This window comes from Pogoniulus pusillus, chromosome 24, assembly GCF_015220805.1.
Source record: "Pogoniulus pusillus isolate bPogPus1 chromosome 24, bPogPus1.pri, whole genome shotgun sequence".
NCBI classification, from domain to species: Eukaryota; Metazoa; Chordata; class Aves; order Piciformes; family Lybiidae; genus Pogoniulus; species Pogoniulus pusillus.
In genome coordinates, this window is record NC_087287.1 from 10,086,900 (window position 1) to 10,110,270 (window position 23,371).

At 60.2% G+C, this 23,371-nt stretch overlaps 2 protein-coding genes across 2 annotated transcripts; one reads left to right on the forward strand and one right to left on the reverse strand.

Moving 5' to 3' along the window:
• Positions 1–4: 4 nt before the first annotated feature.
• On the forward strand, positions 5–2,358 carry MED19 (mediator complex subunit 19). Its single transcript, XM_064163476.1, has 5 exons — positions 5–224; positions 613–869; positions 954–1,050; positions 1,137–1,231; positions 1,379–2,358. Exons 1-5 carry the CDS (start codon positions 29–31, stop codon positions 1,442–1,444), a joined length of 711 nt encoding a protein of 236 aa, XP_064019546.1. The 5' UTR covers positions 5–28; the 3' UTR covers positions 1,445–2,358.
• On the reverse strand, positions 2,330–23,195 carry ZDHHC5 (zinc finger DHHC-type palmitoyltransferase 5). Its single transcript, XM_064163473.1, has 12 exons — positions 23,098–23,195; positions 15,711–17,031; positions 8,578–8,699; positions 8,041–8,198; positions 7,755–7,927; positions 7,557–7,659; positions 6,980–7,071; positions 6,760–6,892; positions 6,231–6,354; positions 5,213–5,325; positions 4,211–5,091; positions 2,330–3,864 (listed from the first exon to the last, which is right to left on the reverse strand). The coding sequence occupies exons 2-12, from the start codon at positions 15,812–15,814 to the stop codon at positions 3,699–3,701; spliced, it is 2,169 nt and encodes a 722-aa protein (XP_064019543.1). The 5' UTR covers positions 15,815–17,031; positions 23,098–23,195; the 3' UTR covers positions 2,330–3,698.
• Positions 23,196–23,371: the final 176 nt, after the last annotated feature.

A 23,371-nucleotide genomic window follows, 5' to 3' on the forward strand; every position in this document is an offset into this window, starting at 1 on the left:
GCGGCCCCGCGCGGGGCACGCCGGGAAGATGGAGAACTTCTCGGCGCTGTTCGGTGGGGCTGAGCCGCCTCCCGCTGCCGCGGCCGCCGCCTTGGGCTTCGGGCCTGCCAAGGCGCCGGGCACCGCGGCTGCGCCCCCCCCCGCCGCCGCCGCGCCGCCGGCGGGCGAGGACGCGGCCCGTAAGGCTGCTGCTGGTCCCTTCTACCTGCTGCGAGAGCTACCAGGTGCGGGGTGGGGCCGCGGCGCGGGGCGGGCGGGCGGAGCCCTTAGCCTGTCGGCGCGGGCTTGACTGGCAGCGGGGTGAGCCAGTGAGGGGAGAGAGCGTGGGCGGGGAGACGCGGACTGACAGTGCGGCAGGCCAATGAGCGTGGGGGGGAGGGCCAAGTAGGTCTGCCCAACGGGGAAATGGGGCCTTGTTTGGGGGGAACCGGGCTGGGAAGTGGGGAGGGACGTGGGCTGGGGAGCCCTGGTGCCCGGGCTGGGGTGAGGGGGAAGGCTTGGGGGGTCCTTCGGGCTGGGCTTGGGGGGGGTCCTTCGGGCCGGGGCGGAGGGCCCGGCAGGGCGGCACCTCCACACCGTCCCCTCCCCGCGGCGGCGGCTGCGGCTGCGCAGGCACCACGGAGCTGACGGGCAGCACCAACCTGATCACGCACTACAACCTGGAGCATGCCTACAACAAGTTCTGCGGCAAGAAGGTGAAAGAGAAGCTCAGCAACTTCTTGCCCGACCTGCCGGGCATGATCGACTTGCCCGGCTCCCATGACAACAGTAGCCTGCGCTCCCTCATCGAGAAGCCCCCCATCTGCAGCAGCTCCTTTACCCCTCTTACTGGCACCATGCTGACTGGCTTCCGCCTCCACGCCGGCCCGGTGAGCCTGGGGTGAGGGCTGGGGGCAGCCACTCAAGCCAGCAGTGCCTGTTGTGGCCTGACCAGCCCCGTCCCCTCTCCCCAGCTGCCTGAGCAGTGCCGGCTGATGCACATCCAGCCACCCAAGAAGAAGAACAAGCACAAACACAAGCAAAGCCGAACCCAGGATCCCGTTCCCCCAGGTTGCTGTGCCTCACTGCCCCTACCAGCCCCTCTTCCTTCCAGCCTCGGGGGATGCCCAGCTTACCCAGTGCTCTTGTTCCTCCAGAAACCCCCTCAGACTCCGACCACAAGAAGAAAAAGAAGAAAAAAGAGGAGGATCCAGAAAGGAAAAGAAAGAAGAAAGAGAAGAAGAAAAAGAAGGTGAGTGGGGAGAGTCAGGGCTTGTTTCCCAGCCTGTGCCCACCCTGGGGGATGCCTGGCAGTGAGCTTGACCTGGGCAGCAGCACTGCTTGTTGCCAGCCGTTCCCTAGGAGGCTTATGGGATACATGTCTGTCCTTTCTCCACAGAATCGCCACAGCCCAGAGCACCCAGGGGTGGGCAGCTCCCAGGCCAGCAGCAGCAGCTTGCGGTGAGGCCATGCCAGTGCCACCCCAGGGACCCTCCTGCCAACAGAAATGGCCTGGGCTGATGTAGGAGGAACTGACCCCTCCTGCAGCACTCAGTGTGGGACTCGGGCTGGCCTGTTGCCCCCCCTGGGCAGAGAGGACATTCACATCCCCCACTTGTATTGTGCAGCCAGCTGGGACCAGGGAACAGAGGCACTGCTGGCCGCAGCCTTTTATGCCAAAAGCACCTGGTGCATCAGGACCTCTCTTTTTAGTCACCTTTTAATTAAAAGCCTCTGCTCTGAGCAGGGGTGGTGGCAGTGGCAGCTGCACCCCTCAGTATCATGGCAAGGTGATGTGACCAGGGTGAGGCCATGGGGTGCTATGGCCTGGGAAAAGAGGTTATGGGTGGCAGCACCTCTCACCTCCACCACCCTGCACAGCAGCTCCTGTGCCATCTGCTGCCTGCAAAGCAGGGACAGAAGGATCCTGCTGCAGGGCTAGAAAGGGCTCTGTGCCCCCTGCCAGGTGAGGACAGGAGTGGCCCCCAAGAGGCCCTGTGTCTGGACAGCTGCCAGCCAAATGCCTGGGACCATGGCTGTGTGCACCAGGAGCTCCAGAAGCAGTCGTGCCACAACACCTAGGTCCTCCTTTGGCCACAGCGTCCTGTGCGGTGTCCTGCGCCTCACCAGCTCCACTCCATCTCGCCCAGAGACACTTCTCTTCACACCCTGGATTAAAACTTGCCTTCCGTGGGAGCAGAGCTTGCCCCAAAGCCACTCAAGGAGGTGTCTCCCTGAGATGGGGCCAGGCTTGCCTTTTCCTCAGGCCTCTTTCCTTGAGAGGAAGGCTGAGAATCCTTCCGGACTCCATCCCTGGATGCTAAACAAAGCACACATATGCCCGCTGGGGTGGCTCATTAAATATCCTTTTATTCCTCATTTTTAAAATGGCTAATAATAAAAAAAAAAAAAAAAGAAAAAAGAAAAAAAAGAAATGAAAAAAACAACCAACCCAAAAACTGAAAACAATGGCGTGGCTCTGCAGAGGCCACAGGAGAGATAGTGCCGTAGAGAAAGCGTCAAGTAGTGCCTGAAGTTTTGTGGGCCCTGTGTGGGGTGGTTTGCCTGGGCAGGGCAAAGGTGGGGTTGGGGAGGGGGGAGACAGGGAGCTCTGGGCTCCTTGGCTGCTTTTTTGGGGTTTCTTTTTTTTTTTTTGTTTTTGGCATGTGATGAGAAAATATTGCTTTATGGGGATGCACCCTGCTGGCCTTCCTCTTCCCCCCCAACGGAAATAAAACCAACCACGTGACAGCAAGAAAACCCCCTCTGACCCATTCAAAAAAAAAAAGAAAGAAAAAAGCAAGGAAGCCTCTTCCCTCCCCCTGCCAACACAAGCCCCAGGGAATCAGAAAAGGGGGAAAATCTGCCGCTGGGGAAGGCTGCAGCCTGTGCTTCTCTGCATAAGCTGTGCCCGTCTCAGCTCATAGGGAGTGGGCTGCTTCCCTACTGTTCTCAGCCCAGACAGCCCCAGGATGGGGCTGGGGGTGAAGAACAGGTCTTGGCTGAATACACCTTGGCCTTTGGCAAGGCTGGGTAGAGGGATGTGGCACCTGCCCTAGCCTATTCTGCTTTGGGTGGGCGAGCAACACTGAGCACCTGCCCCAGCATCTTCCACTGGTGCAAGGGGCAGCTCTAGCCCCCACTCCCCTCCTCTGGAGACAGGAAGGGGCAGTTCCTCTCTCTCCATCTCTCTCTGGGTGAAATATATAATTTCTGCCCCCCCTCCCCTTTGTTTTTTTTTTCCTTTAAATTTCCCTCCTCCCCCAATATTTATATTTTTATATATATAGATATTTATATATACACACACCCGGTAACTCGGAAAGAGGGAAAAAAAATAGAATCCGTAACAATAATAATAATAATAAAAAAAAGTATTCTGGTTTAAAAACAATCCGTTCCTACCACGCTAGGCGAGCGGGTGATTGCACAAGGCCCACAGGTGGCTGGCCCAGCCAGGAGGGTGCCAGGGTGGGGCAAGGCTGGAGCACTCGCCAGCCCCCTTGCGCTGGCAGTCCTTTGCGGAGGGGGAGGGGGAAGCTCAACCCCGCTCCGTGTCGGCCCCCAGGCCCGGGAAGCTGAGGAAGGGGAGCAGCAGCGGAGGCCGCGGGCCCGACCCCCCCCTGCCTGGCTCTCTTGGAGTCCGCAGAGCGTCTGGCCGCAGAACGTCCCTTTGCGGGGGGTGGCTGGGAGCAGTGAGGGGCGAGCGGCTCTGCCCCTCATACTGAGATCTCGTAAGTGGTGCCCCCCACACCAGAGACCTTCTTGACTCCTCCACGTGTGGGGCTGCTGAGGGGCACCTGCCCCGGGCCCGGGGGGGCCGTGCCCAGGCTCTTGGGCTGCCCATTGGACTTGCTGTAGGCTGTTCTCATCTGCACCTCATCCCTGGGGAGGCAAGGATGGACACAAGACGTGAGGAGCAGGAGCGAGCAGGGCTCCACAGGTTGGGGCTGGGGCAGGGACAAGAACAAAGACCCCGGGGAGAGATCCCAGCACCTATCACAGCCCTGCCTGCCCCAATGACCCCAGCACCCACACACCATCCCAGCTCCCTGAGAAGCCTGTGTGTCCCAGCAAGGGGGCAGGGGTGCCAGCTCTATTCTGGCAGCATGGCTCCCAGTGAGGGGACTGCTGCTGACCCTGGGTGCTGGTGCAGACGAAGGAGGGATGGAGGGAGCACCAGGCAGGGAGGGGGCATGCAATGGGCAGCTGGCTCCCTCCAGGTACTCACTTTGGTGCCAGTAAGGGCTGCAAGGCCACCTCCTCGGCCTCGGGGCTGCTGGCCTGAGACGCTGTTTTTTGGCTGCTGTAAGACACAGATTTTCCCAGGTGGGGGGCAGGGGGCTGCTCCGGGGAGCCCAGGGAGCGCACCCGGGGCGCATGGGGGGGCTCGGGCTTGCCGAAGCGGGGTGGGGCTGGGCGGGTGAGTGGGTTTTTGCCCAGGGGCGAGCGCTTCGAATCGTCCGAGGAAGAACTGGTGCGGGGAGCATTGCTGGAGCCCGGCGTCGAATGGATCCCCGAGTCTGCCAGCGCCGCATCCTCCTCGCGGCCCGCGGCCGGCGGCTGCTGCAGCAGCTTCTCCCGCTCCTGGATGGAGGCCACGATGTGCCGGGAGAGGTTGTCGTAGCGCACGGGCGAGGACTCGCGTGGCGGTGCGTGCTTGGGCGAGACGGTGCTGGCGAAGCGGCCGTGCAGGTCGGGCTCCCGCTGCTGGGCGATGCGGGCCGAGAGGAAGGGCGAGGTGTATCCCACCGGCGGGTCGGGCTCCGGGCCTGCTTGCACCGACTCGAAGTCGGGGCTGTCGGAGGGTGTCAGCAGGCTGTCGTAAGACAGGCTGCCGTTGCGCGTCTGGTTCACCAGGCTCTTGTAAGAGGTGGAGGTGGTGCCCTCGGAGCGGATGGACTGGAGGTGACCCATCTCAAAGCCCGTGCCCTGGGCTGACTTGAGGCTGGAGGAGCGGGAGCCGCTGGAGAGCGGGTCGAAGTGAAAGCTCTTGCCGAAGGTGGGCGAGCGGAAGCTGTCAGGCTCCAGGCTTGGCTCGGAGCGGTAGCTGGGCTTGTGGCCACCCTCGCAGATGGAGTTTGGCTCCTTCAGGCTGTTCACGCGGCTCAGCTGCAGGGCAGAGACACAGATGTCACCCACAGAGCTCCTGCAGCTCTCTCAGCACCAGCACCATGCTCTCCCTAAACTAGGAACACGGTGGCACCCCCTTAAGGCAAGCACGCTGCCTTACCTTGGCACTGCTGGAGTGAGGCAGGGCTGCCGAGCTGCTGCTGCTGCTGTAGCCAGGCCGGTACTTGTACATGGTGGGTGTCGGGGGGCTGTCCTTGCCTAGCAAGCCGCTGTCTGCAGTCAGGGGAGAGGACATTCAGACAACAGCTCCCCAGAGCTGTGCAGGGAAGGAACAGGTCATTCTGAGCCCTGACCTTCCTTCCCAAGAACCAGCGCTGAGCCTGGGACAGACAGACTAGGGGATGGAAGCAGAGAGAGGGATGGGCTCAAGGAATGGGCACCAGGGGTGGAGGAGGCAGAGAGGAATGGAAAACATGTCCCCACAGCAACATGTGTGGGGCTGGCACCTCCACATCCCTGCAGCAGCCCCAGTGGGGTGTGCAGAGAACTGAGGTGCCAGTAGGTACCAGGGTGCTGTCACCCTATGGACACACATGCTGCAGAGCCCTTCTCCAGCATGGCCAGAGAGTGGGAAGAGCTGCAGAGGCCTCCAGCCTGCTGCAGGAAGCGGTTGCTTCCAAGCTCTGCCCCTCACATCCCACCTCTCTCACCAAGCCCTCACAGGAAGCTCCAGCACTGCTTCGCCAGCACGCGGGGAAGCGGGAGAGCGAGTCACGCTGCCACACATGCTCTCTGCCACCAAGCCAGGCTGCTGCTCCTTTGCCACCTTCATCCTGGTGATGCTTCTGGGCCCGCCTGTGGCACAGCAGCCCACCTGCCACAGGCCACTGTGGCTCACCGCAGCTCCAGACATGCACCATGCTGCCTCAGCTTGGGCTCTTGCTCCTCTCCCGATGGAGCACAGCTGGCTGGAAGCATCCTGCAGGCTTCTCCGAGTGCAAGGGGCCACACACACCAGCCCAGAACTCGTGCACATTGTGCCCCATATTGCAGCGGTGCTGATGTGCTCCTGGCCTGCCCTGCAGCCTGTTCTGCCTATGGCCCTGGATCCTGCTCTGCGTGGCACAGCCCTGGGCTCCCCTCCCAGCGGCTGCAGGGACCCTGTGCATCCTCCTTACCCTCGGTGGTGGCCAAGGTTAAGTGTGTCCTCAGGCCCGTGTAGCGGCTGAGGTCTGGCTTAGGTGGGGGGGGTGGCTCAGCATCCGCAGACTGGCTCTCCGTCACCTCCAGGCTTCCTTTGGACTGCAGAGACAAAGCGCAGAGTGGGGGTCAGGGCGTGCCAGGGCCTCAGCCTACCTTCAAGCAGGCAGGGAGTGGGCAGTGGCATTTGGGGCTTTCCCAGGCCATCCGACATCTGAGCGCTCGACGGTGGAATATGCCTCCGTGCTGGGATGCGCTGAGGACAGAGAGCTCCAATGAACACTGCGAGGCAAAGGACAGCATGGGGAGGGGCAAGGGAGGGTGCGAAGCCTCATGTGGCCGCAGCCGCATGGAGGGAGAGGGCTTTGTCCCACAGGGACACAGAACAAGACAACATGGAGCGGGACAGGAGACATGACAAGGCTCACTCGGTTCTTTACTCACGGATGCAGGCTTGCACCCCTGGGCTCCACGGAGGGCCCCAGCGCTAATCCCCACCTTCCTCACCTTTGTCCTCTTTAGCTCTGTCTGGATACCATTGTCCATGATCTTGACAGTGATCTGACCATCTGACACCTCAGGCCGCAAGAAGGGAGGTCTCACCAGCACAGTCTGCTCAGCCCTTGGACGCCCAAGGTACCTGGAAGAGGGGTGGGAGGAGGATCAGGACCTACGCTGCCATTTTACCCAGGTGCTGTGTGGCACAGCCAGGCTGTACCAGGCTCACCTGGGGGCCGGGGAGCTGCAGAGGACCCGGCTGACATTCTTACAGCAACCGTTGGTGAAGGGGTTGACACCACCGCGGAACTTGCCTGTCACCTGTGGAAAAGAAGCACTGCAGCTCACTTGGGTGGGCAGGGACCTCGGGGGTCTCAGGGCCAGCCCCAAATCAGGCTGCATAGTTTGTCCAGATCCCTCAGGACAATCTCCAGGGATGGAGATACTTCCCCTTTTCTCAGCCTGTTTCAGCATTCAACCACCTGTGAGGACCAGAAGACTTTTCTCAATGTGCAAAGGGAAGGTGCCTTGTTCCAAATTGTGTGGTCACCTCCTACCCTCCTCAGGAGCCTGCTCAGCTCCATCCTCCCCACAGTCCCCCAAGGCCAGCAGCAAAGACCTCACTGTCCCATGCTATCAAGACAAGGTGCCCTCAGCCTCCACTCCCTGACACCCTGCGCTCTACCCTCGGCCACCTCAGGGGCCGCCTCTCACCTCCATCTAGCCTGCTCTCGTCCCTCTGGTCCTGGGGATACCCACATAGCCTCCCCGGGGCCAGCAACCCTGCACCAGCCCCACAGTCATACCTGTTCATTGGTGGTCCGGCCTCTTGCCACAAGCACCACGTGGAACCCCGTAAGGCCAGCGACAGGGATGAAGAACAAGCCAGCCACACACATCACCACCATGCTGTCAGCAGCCAGCTAAGGAACGGCTGCGCCCCGGCTCCACCGCTCACCACCCCCAGCCCCACCGCCCCACTCCCACGGCCTGGCAGAGGATACGTGACGGCCATGCGGACACCGGAGAGCTCCTCCACCTGGTAGAGGACGTAGAGCAGGCCGAAGCCGAACACCCCCATGATGTGCGTGGTGAGTGACAGCAGGAAGAGGAAGAAGTAACGGTAGTTGCGGCGCCCGATGCAGTTGTTGACCCAGGGGCAGTGATGGTCAAACTCCTGTGTGGGGGGGGAAAGACATGGTGAGGAACTCGGCTGCCAGGGCTTCCACCAGCACCGTGTGTTAAGGTGCATCTGCAAAGGAAGAGGCAGCAAGAGCCACGAGTCCTCACCTCCACGCAGTTGTCGCAGACGCTGCAGTGGGAGCAGCGCGGCGGCCGGTAGAAGCGGCAAGTGGCGCACCACTTCATGCGCACCTGGATGCCCTTGATCTCCACCGTCTTGTAGAGCGGAGCTCGGAAGTCATCCTCCTTGTCCTCATCCTCCTCAGCTGATGGGAATCCCCAGCACAGCCACATGTCAGTGCCCCACACCGGCCTCCTGCCCTCCCAAGCTGGAGGCGGCATCGCCCTCCTGTGTCACCCAGCCTATCTCACCCAGCACCAGGACTAGCCAGGGACTCCCAGACACAAGCAGACAAGGGAGGTTCTCCCAGCCCTGCCCTGAAACCCCAGGTACCCAGCATGATGCCAGGATTTGTGCTGCTTCCCCCACCCAGTCCTGCAGGCTGGGTGCTGAACCCACAACTGCCGTTCCCGGCATGGGTGTGACCACCTGATCCCACCCAGACAGGGTGGAGAGAATCCTCTTCACCTCTGAGGAAAGAGGCAGCTAAACCCAAGCCCCTTCCCAGATGGAGCCTGACTCACCTCGTGGGAAGATGCCTGGGTCCATGAAGGTGGCCATGCTGAAGTTGGCCAGCACAAAGAGGAAGACAACAGCATTGTAGGCAGGAATGACAGGGGAGACATACAGACTGAGCCCCGGGCACCTGCGGGCACAATGGCAGTGAGACACCCTGGCGTGTGCCCGTGGGTTGCCCCTCTGACGCTACTTCTTGCTCACCTCCCCACTCTCCCCACGGCCCCAGGCAAGTGTCACTAAGCCTGATGGTGCTCTCAGAGCGAACCAGGGTAGAGCAGGACTCAACCAACCCCCAAAGCCCTGCAGCCATCCCTGCCAGCCATGCCCAGGGTGTCCTGACCAGGACATCCACATTCCCTGATCACAGGTCAGGTTTCCAGGCTCCTGTCCAGGCAGGACATGGTCAACTCTGCCCTCTCTTAGTGCCTTCCACACCTGAACCGGAGCTGTGCCCAAGCCAGCCTGACCTTGGGTGTGTCACCAGCCAAACCCCCAGCCTCAGGGGAGCGCTCAGAGGGCTGGTGTGGGGAGTGGTCCGCAAAGTCCTTGGAAAGCAAACCCACTGCTGGCCTCTTGCACCCACGATCCCACAAGGCAGTGTCAGCACAGGGCCTCGCTGCCACGTGGAGCGGCAACAGGCCGTGGTGACACCGCGCTGAGCTGGGCCCACGGCACATGGGGACCCCACCACTGCACCCGCCAGTCACAGCCACCACTTGGCTCTTCCACGGGCACGGCAGGGGAACCTCCACCATGTCCCTGGCGTGGCGGGCTCAGGACAGTGGGCTTCCCCCTCGGCGGCGCCAGCGTAATCCCCTAATCTGCTTTGCTGATGGGAGTTTAATCTCACAGATCTAGGGCAGCATCTGTCCCTCTCTTCCCCCCGCAGCGATAAGCGCAGATGGATTTAGGCAGTGGGAGCAGAGAGGGGCAGGGCTCAGTGGGCAGGGCGACATATGGTGCCCACACTGTAATCTCCCACAGCCTCCGAGCAGGTAGAGGTGAACAGGCAGCCACTGGTCCCATCCCCTCCTTTGTCGCTGTGTGACAGGTCCCATCACAGCAAGGCAGCCCCTGTCCTTGCCATGGCAGCACCAGTAGCCTTGGTGAGGCTACAACCTGGAATGAACCCTTGCTGCAGTGCTCTGCCCCCAGTAGAGACCAGTAGAGGGCTGGCAGGGCCCCAAGTGAGAGCAGAGGGGATCCTCCTACGTGGGGCAGTATGTGGGGAGACAGGGGACGGTGCCAGGCAGGGAACACGGCAGCAGGAGATAAGACAGGTTGGGCTGGAGAAGTGGGCACACCTGCCTTGGCACCCACCTGGCAGTAGAGGAAGGCACACCCAGGCCCGGGCATGGCTCCATGCCCAGTCCTGCCTGGCACCCAGGGAGGGTGGGAGCGGCAGCGGGACCTGCCTCCACTGGCCAAGGACAAGGCAGCACCCACTGAGCACAGTGACAAGGGCAAGACAAGACTGGGAAGGCAAACCCTTGCCACTTGACCAGACACCTGGCTGGCAGGAGTGTGTACAGAGCCAAGCTCAGCTCTGTCACCCAGCACACTCCTGCCCTGCTGGCACCCGGACCCACAGCAGCTCCTCTGGACTCCAGCCTCGCACACCAAAATAGGCTCCACCTGCAGACTCTCCACACCCTCCAGAGCCCCAAGCACCACACCAGGGTGGATGCCTCACCCTCTTGGCACCCTGGGCGATGCCTCCCCACCTCCCCACATCTGGGATGGCATCTCCAGGCCAGTTCACCCAGAGCTCTGCTCCAGGGTGGGGAGCAGCTCCTCCACAACCTGCTCCTCAGCACTAGCCACACCGGCTCTGCCATGCTGACCCCGTGTCCTGCTGGAGGCTGGCCAGGGGATTCTCCGCAGAGTGGGTGGTGCCAGCACAGTGGGGACAGGCTGGTGAGGGGAGCCTTCTCCAGTCTGTGCCCCAAAACCCCTGGAGAACAGCTTCAGAGAGGTGTGGCACCTACAGCACACGGAGAATGTAAGAGCTGAGCTAGCCATGCCCAGCCCAGCCGGCTCAGTACAACCAGCATTACTGGGAGATGCTTCGGGACTGGCAGCCATGCTGGCAGCCCACAGCTCACCCCGCATGCCCTCCCCCTCCAATCTGCCAGGCGACAGGGCTCATCTTGCCTGCCCCAGCTCTGAGCTGCTGCCAGGTCGGCCCATGGCCAGCACCATCAAGAAAACATTCCAGTGCTTTGGTGGCTTGCAAAAAACGAAAGTGAGAGTCTCCCAGTCCCACAGAGGGGAAATTGGTTATTTGTGGTGGGGCAAGCTGGTGAGGCAGAAAGCTGGCAGAGACCTGGCAGCCCCCAGGGGCTCGTCCAGCAGCTGGAGGAGAGTTAGGCAAAGGCCAAAGCTCCTGTTCCCTGCAGCTCCCAGAGTGTTGGGGGACTCAGTGGGGATGTTCTATGCCCTCACAGCGAGGCAGCCCCTTGAGAACAGGGTTCCTCTCTGCTCCTGCCCTGGGCACCCAGTGCAGACACAGAGCTGAGCACCACAACTAAAGAGGAGCCTCCCTGGCTCTGCTCTCTGCTGAGTATCAGAGGAGAAAGTGCTGAAGGAAGAGGAGCAAGTGGGAAGGCTTAGATGAACCCTAAAGGGAGGAAAAGCCCTTCCAGGAACACTGAGGAAGGAGCTCCTCTGTCTAGGAAGGAAAATCCCAGGCCAAACCTTCAGTCGAGAGGGATGGAGAAGAGCCATGGAGAGCCACCACATGCCAGCATCCCTGCACAGGGCTGAGCCAGCCATGCACTCACTCCAGGTCCTCAACAGACAGACCCTGGCACAGCTGCAAGAGATGAAGCTGCCTCAGCTAGGGCTGGAGCTGGCAAAAAGCTCTGGGGTCGGCAGAGAGGGAACAATCAGCCTTCCAGGGGGGAGGGGGCACCTCCGGCACCAACTGCACCAAACCTGTTCCAGGCAGGAGTAGCTCAGCTCCCAGGGGACAATGGTGGCTGGCAGGTGCCCAGGGTGACAATGACCTTTAGCTGAGGAAGCATCAAAAGGCTCAGCACCTCGGCATTGAGGGGGACACAGCCACAGCTATAAAAGGGCAACCAGTGATGCTGATGGACTAAATGGGGACCTCCCTGGGGACATTGAGCCCTGCCAGCCCAGCTCTGCTCTGTGGCTGCTGCATGTCCTGCAAACCAGCCTCCTGCCTCCATTTCAAGTAGTGCAAACCCCGAGGCAGGACCCAGTTAGTCCTAGACCATAGTTGGCAGCCAGACATCACAGAAGGATGGAAGATTGAACTTCAGCCTTTAGAAGGGAGACCTGGCTGGAGTGCTGGTGCAGTGTCTCAGGGCTGACTGGCAATCCCTGTCCTTACCAGGTTGTGCTGGCTGCCAAGGGCCACACTGCACAGAGAGGACTTTACACCCTGAACAACTAGCCAGGGAAGCAAAGCCACCCAGGTTGTGACTCCATGGGCCAGGACAAGCAGAACACCCTCCCTGAGGACAAGGACCTGCAGCTTACAGGGTATCCTCAAATTGAACATCATCACGTCACAAGCATGATGCCAGGGTCTCTCCCCTGGCATCTCCAAGTATGGCAAGCCCCACTGCCTGCTGTCCTCCCAGCTCTCCCTGCACCTATGGGCCCCACCATGCCATGGAAGCAGGAACCTTTCCAATACCAGGCCAACCCAGACACTGACATCCTGCCCACGGCCCCCAGCGCTGGGCAGCAGAGCAGCACCACCTTGCAGGAGGGACACAGCACAGGGAGCAAAGGTGGCTGCACGCCTGGGACACCTCCTTATCAGAGACTCTGCTGTGCTCCTGCCTTTCGCCTTCCTCCCCGATAGAGCGGGGCCGTGGGCCCTGCCCAGAGCAGCCGGCAGTGCAGGCTCCAGCCCCGCAGGGAGGAGGAGGAGGCTGCTCCCCATCGCGGCCACGCTGGTGCCGGGGAACTCGCTGGTTCCCCCTCGGCGTGCAAACACGCCGGCTGCCAGAGGAGCTGTCGAGACTTGTCCCTGGCAGCACATGAGAGGATCTGGGGAACCTGGGGCAGACTGAGTCACATCTGGGCCTGGGACAGGCTTTTGGCTGCAGTTACACCAGGAGAACCTCATCACTGCCTGGCCCAGCTTCTCCTCCCTGCACTGGGCTCGGAGCCTGTGGTCCCTCAGCCCCTTGCTGTCCCCAAAGCTGTCCCAAGGACACTGTCCCCACTGCACCCCCAGACTCAGAGAGCTGCTATGTCAGCCTCTCTTCAGTTTGGACTCGTGGTCCCTCCAGCTCCCATGTGCTGCAGATGCAATCCCTGCTCAGTGCCACACAAGTTTGACCCAGACAGGAGTGTGCCAGCAGGTTCCAGAGCATCGTCAGCTCCAGGGGCTGCCACATCCCCATGCCTCTCTCTCCCCCAACACCAGGAGAGACCAAAGCTCCTTCCACAAATGCGCAGGTCCCTCGTGGCCTGCAAGGACTGAGGAAAAGCAGGGGTCAGAGCTTTACAGGTTCACCCAGTGGCAAGGAGAAGTTTTCACTTTGCCGACTTTTACAGAGCTCAAGAATCCGGGCTGAGCCACAGCTGGGAGCAGGAGGAGGCTGCCTGACAGCAGGCTGCCCTCAGAGCCCTGCCTAGGCCAGCCTGGGTGCTCCCAGCATCTTGACGGCAGAAAGGCTGAGCATGAGGAGCAGGGACCAGCACAGGCCAGAGGGAGATGTAGGAAGGGGCAACGAGTCCGAAGGGGAATTTTGGTCCTAAGGCAGCACCAGTGTGAGACCCCAGCACGTCAGAGCTCTTCACTCCTTCCAGAGGGAGGTTGGGCATGGCCATTCTTCCCACCGCCTGCTGGCCTCAGCTCATCCCAGCTGCCACGTGCTCTGCAGCATCTCCTCATTAATCAATTAAACAGAGTTCTTGGCCCAGAGATGCAAATCCTGGGCCAGCATGGACAGGGCCAAAAAGCAGCCTGTAGTTTTGCTAGGAATAAGACAATTGTCCCTTCGGCCCCAATCCAGAGCCAGGCAGGATTTGCCCACGGCCAGCAGCAGCTCGATGAATTCCCTGCCACCGAGGAGCCCTGCTGGAAGCACACTGTGCCCCGTGGGGCTAGAGCGCTGCTTTAAAGTAGGTTAAATAACATCCACTGACCTGCAATTACAGGGACCCTGCCCAGCTGCTCCTGCTCTCAACAAACCTGCTGGACGGCACCGCGCCAGCTCCCGGTGCGCCTGATAAGCGCTGCGGCAGGCACCGGCCAGAGCCACAGCTGCGGGGCACAGCTGCCTCCCTGTCCCCCAGCAGCGCCGTGTGACAAACTGGAGTCGCACCTTTCCCTCTGAGGTGCTGCGCCCACATGGCTGCTCGGAAGCTATCGCCCGCTCCCTCCTCATCCCCTTCAGCCCCCTGAAAAGGCAGCACCGGGACAAGGAACTCCTGCAAGTGCTCGGCACCCGGCACAGCAGACCCTCCAGTTCTGCCGGCAGCGCCAGTTACGACCAACGTCGGTGTCCCCTCACAGGGACTGTCACCTGCTGCCGAGCAACGGCTGCATGCTGCCGAGCGACACTGCCAGCTGCTCCCAGCAGGAGTCAATCAAACCACTCTGCCCTTTGGTCATCAAATTACTCTTTTATTGCCTGGTTGTTGCCAGGCGTCACGGCCATGGTGACCTTCCAGCCCCCAGTGGCTCCATCCCAAGGAAGCAGCAGCAGCCATCAGCCCTTCTGACTGAGGAGCTGCCTCCCAGCTCTGGAAAATCCCTGCAACCCAACCAGCAGCAAACCCCCTTAGCAGGGAGAGCTTTCACTGAGATGCAGGAGAAGGTGCCCCACAAGAGCCAGGCAGCCCTGAAGCAGAGCTGCACCTCCTCCTTGTGCAGCCAGGACCCTGCCATTGGCAGCTGGCAGTAAAAAAGCTCAGCTAACAGGAAAACGTGAGCAGGGCCAATCTGCCTCCCTGGAAAGGCTGGTAGGCCCTGTAGAGGCTGCATGTCACCCACCTGCAGCACTGGTGCTGCAAAAGAAAGGGATGGAGGCACACCAGTGATGGCAATGGGTGCAGGAGGCAAAGAAGGGCCATGGGCAGGCAGCTGGCTGGAGGGAGCTGCCTGCAGGTACCCTGCATGAGGGCACACAGGCAGCAGCCACCCTGACCCCTGCCCTGCCTCCCCCAGCCACCTATCACACACCCCCAGACTGCCCAAGCAACCCTAGACCCTTCACGTGGAGCCACCATCAAGTACCCTGAGGTGCTGAGCTATCTAATTTACAGCTTTCTGCTGTGCCACCCCAAACAACAGTTCCAGGACCTGCTGCAAGATATGGTAGCTGGTGCCAATTGCAGTGCTCTGGCACTCCTGTCCAGTACACACCTGCCTTGGCACTAGCATAGCAGCCCAGCAGCCTGCTGGGCACCTTGGGGTCCTCCTGTCTCCCCACTGTATCAACCAGAGCCGAGCAAGTGTTAATTTGTCAGCAAGTTAACACGAGCCAAAGCCCTGCCCTTCCTCAGCAACTGGTACCACTTCACACCCTGGCTCCAGGTCCATCCCAGACCCTGGTGACCTGCCAGCTGGCCACCTCCTCAGCTCCTCTCCAGAGACATCAAACCCTCAGTTCCTCAGGGAAAAGCTGATGCCAAGGTGACATTGTGGACTCCTAGATCCAGGCACGGGTCAGAGCTCTCCTCTCTGAACTTTCCTTTGTGGCTCACAAATCAGCTAGGAAACTAACACAAAGCCCCAGGCCACCAAACCCCCCTCACTTCACTCCACAAGAGAAAGCTCTCTTGGCCATTTCCCACCTATAGGTCACACACGAGTTCCCAGATCATCTGTGAAAGTAGTCGTGCAAACACTGGAGGAGAGAGAAGCAGGGGCTGCAGGAGTCAGGTGCCTCACCACTATGCCCACTCCCTGAGCTCAGCTCCAGGAAATCGAGTGAGGCTGCACAGCTCTGGAGGATGGCACCATCCATCCTCCAGCACCCAGAGCACAACGTCCCTCTTTCAGTGCAGGAATAAGGCACAGGCCCTCTCTGCCAGACATCCCCATGGATAGGAGCTGTGCTCCCCAATCCTTGGGCACTGCAAGGGAGGCTGGGTCCCAGGTCCCCCCCTCGCCCACCCCACGCCCTGGCCAGCAGCTGGGACTCACGTGAAGGCAAAGAAGAGGGTGGTGGCTCCCACTAGGAAGATGGCAGCAGCTGAGACCGGGACGTACTTGCTGGGTTTGAACCTCTTTCCGGACGCTGCTGGCATGTTGGAGCTGTGGAGGGGGGTCTGCCCCGCAGCATAGCCCAGGCCCGGCGGGGTCAGAGCAGGGCGAGAAGGGGCGAGGAGGGGGACGGGGGAGGACCCGCTCCTCAGCCGCCGCACCGGCTCCCGGGGCAAGCTCTGCCTGCAGCTGACAGTCCGGGAAACTCAGAGAGGTCTCGGGAGAGGAGTCCACACTACGCTCTGCCCCACAGGAGAGCACGGGGAAGGAGGGTGAAAACCATTAAGATTTCAGAACAGAGAACTCGATTTGGGTTCAAAACCGTCGGTTGGGGCAGAAACGCCCAGAGCCCTTGAGAGCCTCACTCAGTCGGGCAGCAGCTGGCAGAGGGACGGTCCCTGCAGGGCTGACTCCAGCGACCGGGCTCGAGGGGAAGGGGACAAGAGGCTGGTGCTCCCTCCCACCCAGCCAGCACCCTGGGAAAAGGAAGATGCGGGGGCACTTCCTGCACAAAAAGCCACCCCGGGAGTCTTGAGGACGCCACTTCTCCTTTTCGATCTGCCTTGAGCAGCTACAGTCCCGGTCCGTCGCTGCACGGCAGGACAGGGTGGCTGGCAGACGACCTGCCCAGCGCTTCCTCACGGCTCTGCTGTGCCTCCTGCTCCTCCCCCTCACTGGAGGGGTCACGGAAACACTCTCCCTGATTTCACCAGGATCCAAGGCTGGCTGGTGGTGGCCGTTTAATTTTATTTATTTCTCTCTTGACTGTTAAAGCCGAGGAACAGCTGGTGCAAGGTTGAGCTGTAAATCCTTTCTTTGCAAGGGGGGCAGAAGGGGAAGGTCCAGGATTGTGCCGTTTTGTCCTCTTCCGACTTGCTCCTTTTCTCCCAGTCCCCTGGGCCTTCCTGCGGGCTCAGTATCCACTCGGTGGCCGGGAAGGGACAGGAGCTTTGTTAAACCATTTCCAAGCAGTGCAGGGCAGGTCAACAGAGAGATCTGCAGCTAGCTTTCAGGGATCGCTCTTACAACCGCAGGAGACCACCAGTGGCAAATACAGTGCTGAAGGAGTCCGTCTCACCCATGGCCCAACTGGTGCAGGGGGAGATCTCAGTTTGTTCCAAATGGCTCCATTTTTAACTCCCCTTCCTTCACTGAAATTCTTCCTCGTTAATCCATTTCTCTCTTTTTTTTTTTTTAACAAAAAAAAAAGACAACCTACACAAAATTGTTAGAAGTCGACATCTGGTCTGGCACACTTCACCTAGAACAAAACATAAAGAGGTTACCACAGCAAGGGAAGAGACAACCACAGCAAGGGAAGAGGCAGTCACCTACGAACGCTAAAGCACCGCCAAGCTCCCCAGGACAGGGAGCAGCCTTTGGTGGAAGGATGTGAAGCGCTGCTGGCGAGTCCCAGTCGGTGAGATGCCACCTCCAGCCTGGTCTGACACAGAGCAGTGCCACAGCCCAGCCCCAAGCCTATCGCCTGACATCGCTGCCCCCACCACGACTGCAGAACTGGTGTGATGACCTTGTGCTGGCTGTGATGAGCCCCCAAGCCTGGTTTCAGGTGCTCCCTTCCTTCCCCACAGAGGGCACCAAGACCCCAACTCACCCTGGAAACCCACGCTGAGCCCCACAGGACCCCATGGCTTCTCTGCAGCTACAGCTGAGAATGCACAGCAGCGCATGCTGGCTGCCCCGGGGTGAAGGGGCTGATCAGAGCCTGCAGACTTAATGGAAGGGTGGAGATCGCAGGAGGCAGGACAGCTGAGAATCTCATCCTGTTCCCCGGAGGGCAGGAGACAGGAGAGGCCCATGAAAAGCACCAGGCCCTTGACCAGAGGAGGGACTCGCAGCTCTGGATGAAGCAGAGCTGGGTTCTCACCAGGTGCCTCCACTGTTGTGGGTGCACCTGGGGACCTGCCACCCGTAGCCGATCATGAGGACACAGGAGGGAACACTGCATAAACCACGGAAAACCGAATGCTTTCAGAAGGGGAAGCAGGAGGCACCAACCTGCCCTGAGTTGCAAACACCTCAGAGGGAATCACAGCTCGGGGACAAGTCAGACACTGATTGCATCACACTGATTCCTGCTGCTCCAGGAATCCTCTGGCCCTGTCACCCACTGTCCACCTTGCTGGCTGAGTCACCAGGTCTAAGTACAGAACTCCAACAACTCGCTCGATTTCTCCTTCCACTCTTCTCCTCTTCTGCCTTGCAAAGGCTTTTTTTTTTCCCAGGGTGGACAGGAAAGTATCTAGTGCTGACTAAACGCTTGTGAAGGTTGAGAGAACAACAGCTCGGAATCAAAGGCACATTTAATGACAAGAACGGGTTACAATTAAATCGGTTCAGTCACAAAACCAGGCGTCAGTCACTGGGGCTGACTAATGGCGAAACCGCTCCCACTGCGGAGCAGCTCTGTCTCGTAGAAGCAGAGCTCAGCTTCTCACACCAAGCTGCTTGTCCTTGCGACTGCGAGGAAGCCCTGGGCCAGGGCTTGTGAGCTGACTGGGGACTGCTCCAGCTTCACCCAAGAGCAGCTCTGGGACGCGCTGATCATGAACATCTCTGCACACAGCCATTCTCCCTGGTAGGTGTCGAGCTCCACAGCCTCGCTCTGCCCCCAGACATGATGCTGAGCTTCAGCATGAGGCAAGCACAAACCTTGACACCCCACCAATAAGGTAAGCCACCACCCGGGAGGGCAGTGCTGCGATGCAGGCAGGCAGCAGCTCTAGGGATGGGTTACTCAGAAGTTTAGAGATGACATCAGAGCACTGCTAATTACTTTAGCAGAAGCAATCTGCGAACAAGCTGCTCTGCTGCAACAGAACACCCCAGCCCTTTGAAAGGCTCCGCCATGAAAACAAAGCCACACCTTGAATTCAAACAGACACTGCCAAATTGAAGAGGGGGTCCTCATCTCCCTCTTTCAGTTCTCCACATTAGAACCTGTGTTCTTCTTGACCTAGACCTCCTTAGAAGTCCAAGTGACCCTGGTTCTGCCTCTGCTGTCCCACCCAAAGATGGGGTCACGAACCTAGGTGCTGCTGCCCACAGTGCCTCTGCCAAACTCCACATGCTACCCTGGCTGAGCACAGAGATGAAGCACCAGGCACCACAAGGGAAAACAGAGACTGTGCGAGTCAAGGTCACTGCTCAGGGACAGCCCACCTGAATAGGTGCTCCACGTGGGGCAGAAAGTCCAGGTGCTGTCACCAGTGACATGCAATCAAGATCCAACACAGATATAACTCCTGTGTCCCAAGTAACTCAAGAGTAACTGCTCAATTTGACAAACGTACGGAAGGCTGCTGAGCCAAACCCACCTGGCTCCCGAGCCTCCATGCAGCTGTGACCCTTTCAAGCTCCTTGGCAAACCAAACCCCTCAGAGCATCAGCCATGCTGCAGGGATCACCCTTCCAGGACAGCCCAGGCACTGTGCCCATGCCAAGGGCAGGACGTCTGTGCGCCCTGACCATAAGGCAGCAGGTCCCATCTCACACCATCAGGAACACCCAAGCGGCTGAAGCATCTGAGGGTGCAGCACATCTGATGTGCCAGCATCTCTGCTGTGTAACCTTCAAGGTGTCTTTTTCTCTTCTGTTTGGGCTAAGCTACATGGCTGTACTCGCCTCGACTATCTTTGTCCTCTACCCTGGTCGTGCAGGAGAAACACAAGTGAAATCCACCTCGGCTTCCCACAGATTATACTGGCTCTCCTCAACACACACTTTCTCCTATGGCCTTTCCCTTCAGCCCCACAACCAACCTCACTCTGCTCTATCAACCCTTCTTTCTCCTCTGCTTCCTCCCCAGACCCTCTCTATGGCCACTTGTCCCCATCCATAAAGATCACTCTCAGACCTCCCTCCTTGAAGGAGTCCCCAGGTCATTTCTTACCTGAGGCTTGTGCAGACTCTGATCCTGCCTCTGGTTCCTCTCCCTCCACCACTTCCAGCCCAGCAGCTCCTCCCTTCCAGCCTTCCTGATCTGCCCTCAGCTCAGCCCTGCTCCTTCCTCCTCCAGTCAAACTCCACCGAGCGCATGTGTTACAGTGACTCCCTTTTCCCTCTCTTGGGAATTCCACCTGTTTTTCCAATCCCATAACCCCCTTTCCCAGCAATGCTCGGCCACCTCCAGAGCTTCTCTCTCCCAGTCTAAAGGATTTCTCTCCCCATCACATAAGGGGCTGTTTCCATTTTCCCTCGTCTCCATTCCTGGGAAATTACTTTGATCCCCTCCTCTCGGACATTTCCAAGCACAACTGCTGCCACTTTCCATTTCTTTCAGCCAGAGTCTCCTTTTCTTTGGTCAAGGACCTGTGTGGCCTCACTCTAATATCCTCTCCTTGCAGCACCACCTCTTCAAGCCTCACACTGCTCCTTCCCACCTTGCTTTCCTCAGCATGCCACCAGCTTCACCCAAACTGTCCTGTTCATCTACTGACCCCAGCGCAGCCCGCATCAGGCAGGGCAGGAAAATGCGCTGCCTCTGGCTCTGCACACCTTGGCTGGCTTGGGAGGAACACGCGTGACCAGCTCCCAGCACTCCTGCCCCATTTCAGGGGCTGTGACCACCGCTGCTCAGCGCTCCTGCCCCGAAAGGAGAAAGATCACACTCGCCACTGCAGGTTTCTGTCACTGCCTGGGGACAGGAGCACAATAACACAGGGAAGAGAGAGTTCACTCTCAGCTACTGGTTCCCAAACACGATCCGCAGCTCCCTGCCCACCCCGAACCGAGTTTCCATGGCACGACTCAGACAAACAATTCCTTCCATGTGAGGCAACTCCCAAACAGGGCAGAGCAGGGTGGCACAGGACAGGATGTGCTCTACCTGTTCCCACTCTCTTGATGGGCTACACCTGGGAGCTGTGCAGAGGAACCCAGAGGTGCCCTCAGCTTTGGCACCAGGCCCCTCAATGCCAAACCCAATGCTGAAGACGCCCTTTCTCTCTCCACTGGCACTCTTTGCTCATTCTGAGCTCACACAATCAGCTCCCATTTACCACTTGAGATTTAAGATGCTAAAACTCAGCAGAGAGAACAGAAGTATTGTCAAGCCTGCAGGCCAGTAGTACAACTGAACCAGACTCAAGGCCTTGTGCTGCAGAACCAGCATGAGAACACAAGAACTCCTCCTTGTCACCCTCCCTGTGTTACAGCACAGAGAGGTCCCAAAGGGATAAGAAAGGGGCTCCAGCTAACAGCACTTTGCTGTGGGGTCCCCACAGCCACAGAACCCAACAGCAATGAGCCAGAGGAGGGGGTTTTAGCCTAGACCACAGGACTGGACACGGGGTGCCAAGAAGCAGACCACAAACTGCACCTAAAAGGCAAAGCCATCAGTGCTGCCTGGGTGTCACAGGGCACTGTGAACACTGAGATGAGACCCCCACCACAACACAAAATTGCAGGGTGCCCCTTGGCAGATGGTCCCTGCTGCACAAGCAGCACATCCATAGCAGCTCTGCTCCAGAAAGGGCATTTGGCTACACGGTCCTGATGTCATTCAGAAGATGGATGCCCAGTGCTGAGCAACAGACGTCTGTTCTGGGGGCAGCCCAGCTGGAGAGAGGTTTCCATGGCCGAGCTTGGACTTCAGGAGCAACAGCCCACATCCTCACAACCACATTCCTCCACGGCTGGACATACAGAATAGCCAAACACACAACACAGCAGGCTGCCATCCACATGATGATCACCTCCAGGCCTGGCTCATACCATGCCCACCCTCTGCCCCCTGCCTGCCACGCTGCTTTACCCGGGATTAGCCCCATTTTAGAGACAAAGCAGGAACTCCCACCGCAACCTCCTTCACCGAGGCTGCAATCCGCTCTGCACCACAGTGAGCGAGGAACCAACCCAGCCTCTGCTGCTGCATTAGGGGATGCCACTGTCAGAAAAAACAGGCACAAAGATGGGTTGAGATGTCCCCAAACCACAGCTTAGGGTCCCATTGGACCCCACTAGCACCACCCAACCATCACCTTCCTCTTGGCTGCCAACGAAATGCTGCCTGGACCGGAGGCAGTGAAGGTGATAATTAGATTAAAGCCACTAAGAGGCTCCAGGATCAACTCTCCTTGCTGTGCTCCAGTCACACTTTACACCTCAAAACGATCAGCAACACTTGGTACATAAAATCCTGCTCCCCTCAACACCTGGGCTCAGACCCGAACATAGGGAGGGCTGTAGGGGGTCGCCAGGACAGTGGCACAGGGAATGCCGACACACTCGGGGGGGAATGAAGGGGCAATGCCAGAGGTCGGCTCCTACCACAGGCAGGGGTGGCCACTTGGACTCCACACAGCCCGCAGATGGGACTGGGGAGGGGTGAGGAGGAGGCTGGTCACCGGCAGCGCTGCCCGGGACACGCCAGCCGTGGGAGCCGGCTGGAGAATGATCTTGTTCCGGAGCCACGGGGCTGGACACCAGGATTCGATTCCCGGTCCTGCGGGAGCCAAGTACCCGCACTCGGGCACCTGAAATGTCCCAAAGCCGAAGTTACCCGGACTTGCGAGAGGCCCCGGGACAGCCTCAGATGCAGTCGGACCCGCGTGGAAGGTCCCGGCTGCAGGCCGCGGCCGTTCCATCCGCCCGGGCGCTGCCGGGAACTCAGCGAGGAGAACGGCGGCCGCCGCCTCCGTCCGAGATGGACCACCGTGCAAACAGGCCCGTCCCCGTGTGCTCGCAGGCCGCTCACATGGGCAGCCATCGTCCCCGTGGCATCGCTCCTTCCAGCCCCGCTCCCGCCGGCCGACCGGGACAGCCCTCCACCGAGGGAGGGGTCGCAAGGAAGGGGGTCCCGGGCCGCGGGGAAGGGCCCAGTGCTCGCGGGCCCAGCAGGAGGCAGCACGGGAGCCGGGGAGGGAGGAAGCGGAGCCTGTACCTGGGAAGAACCCGAACCTCCGGGCAGGGCCGGGCTTCGGGAGCTCGCGGGCAAGGGCGGCCGTGCGGAACCGCGCTGCGGGGTCGCGGGCACCGCCGCCGAGGACAGCGGAGGGGCAGGCCAGGGGCCAAGAGGGGCAAGTCCCTGCGGCTGCGGCCCCGCTGGGAGCTAAGCAGCAGACTCCCCACCTGGGTATGCGGGAAAACGTGGGGCAGAGAACACCGCGACAGGGCCCGAGCTGAGAAGGGGACGGCGGCATAACGGAGGGAGCCGTAGGAGGGGCGGCTAGGACCGGGAGGGGCTCAGGACACCGGCCGGTAGCGGAGAGGGCGGCCGGGCCTGAGCGGCGAGGAGAGTTGAAGGAAGAAGCAGAAAGCGAGTACCGGGACGGAGAGAGGAGGGCCCGCAGCCCACGTGACTCACCGGCGCCGGACGGGAGGCCGCTAGGGCACGAGTACCGCTCCCGGGCACGGACCGCGGCCGCGCTCGGCGGCTGGGCTCGACGTCGCAGCCGCGCCTGCGCGCCGCCACGGGCCGTGCGCGCCGCCGCCGCCGCCGTTCATTGGCTGCCACGCGGTGAGCGGTCTGGGGGCGAGGCGCGCATGCGCGCGAGGCTGGGGCGGGGCGGCAGAGGGCGGGGCCGAGCTCGCGCCACGTGGGGGCGGAGCCCAGGCGGCGCCCGGCCCGGAGCGCGCAT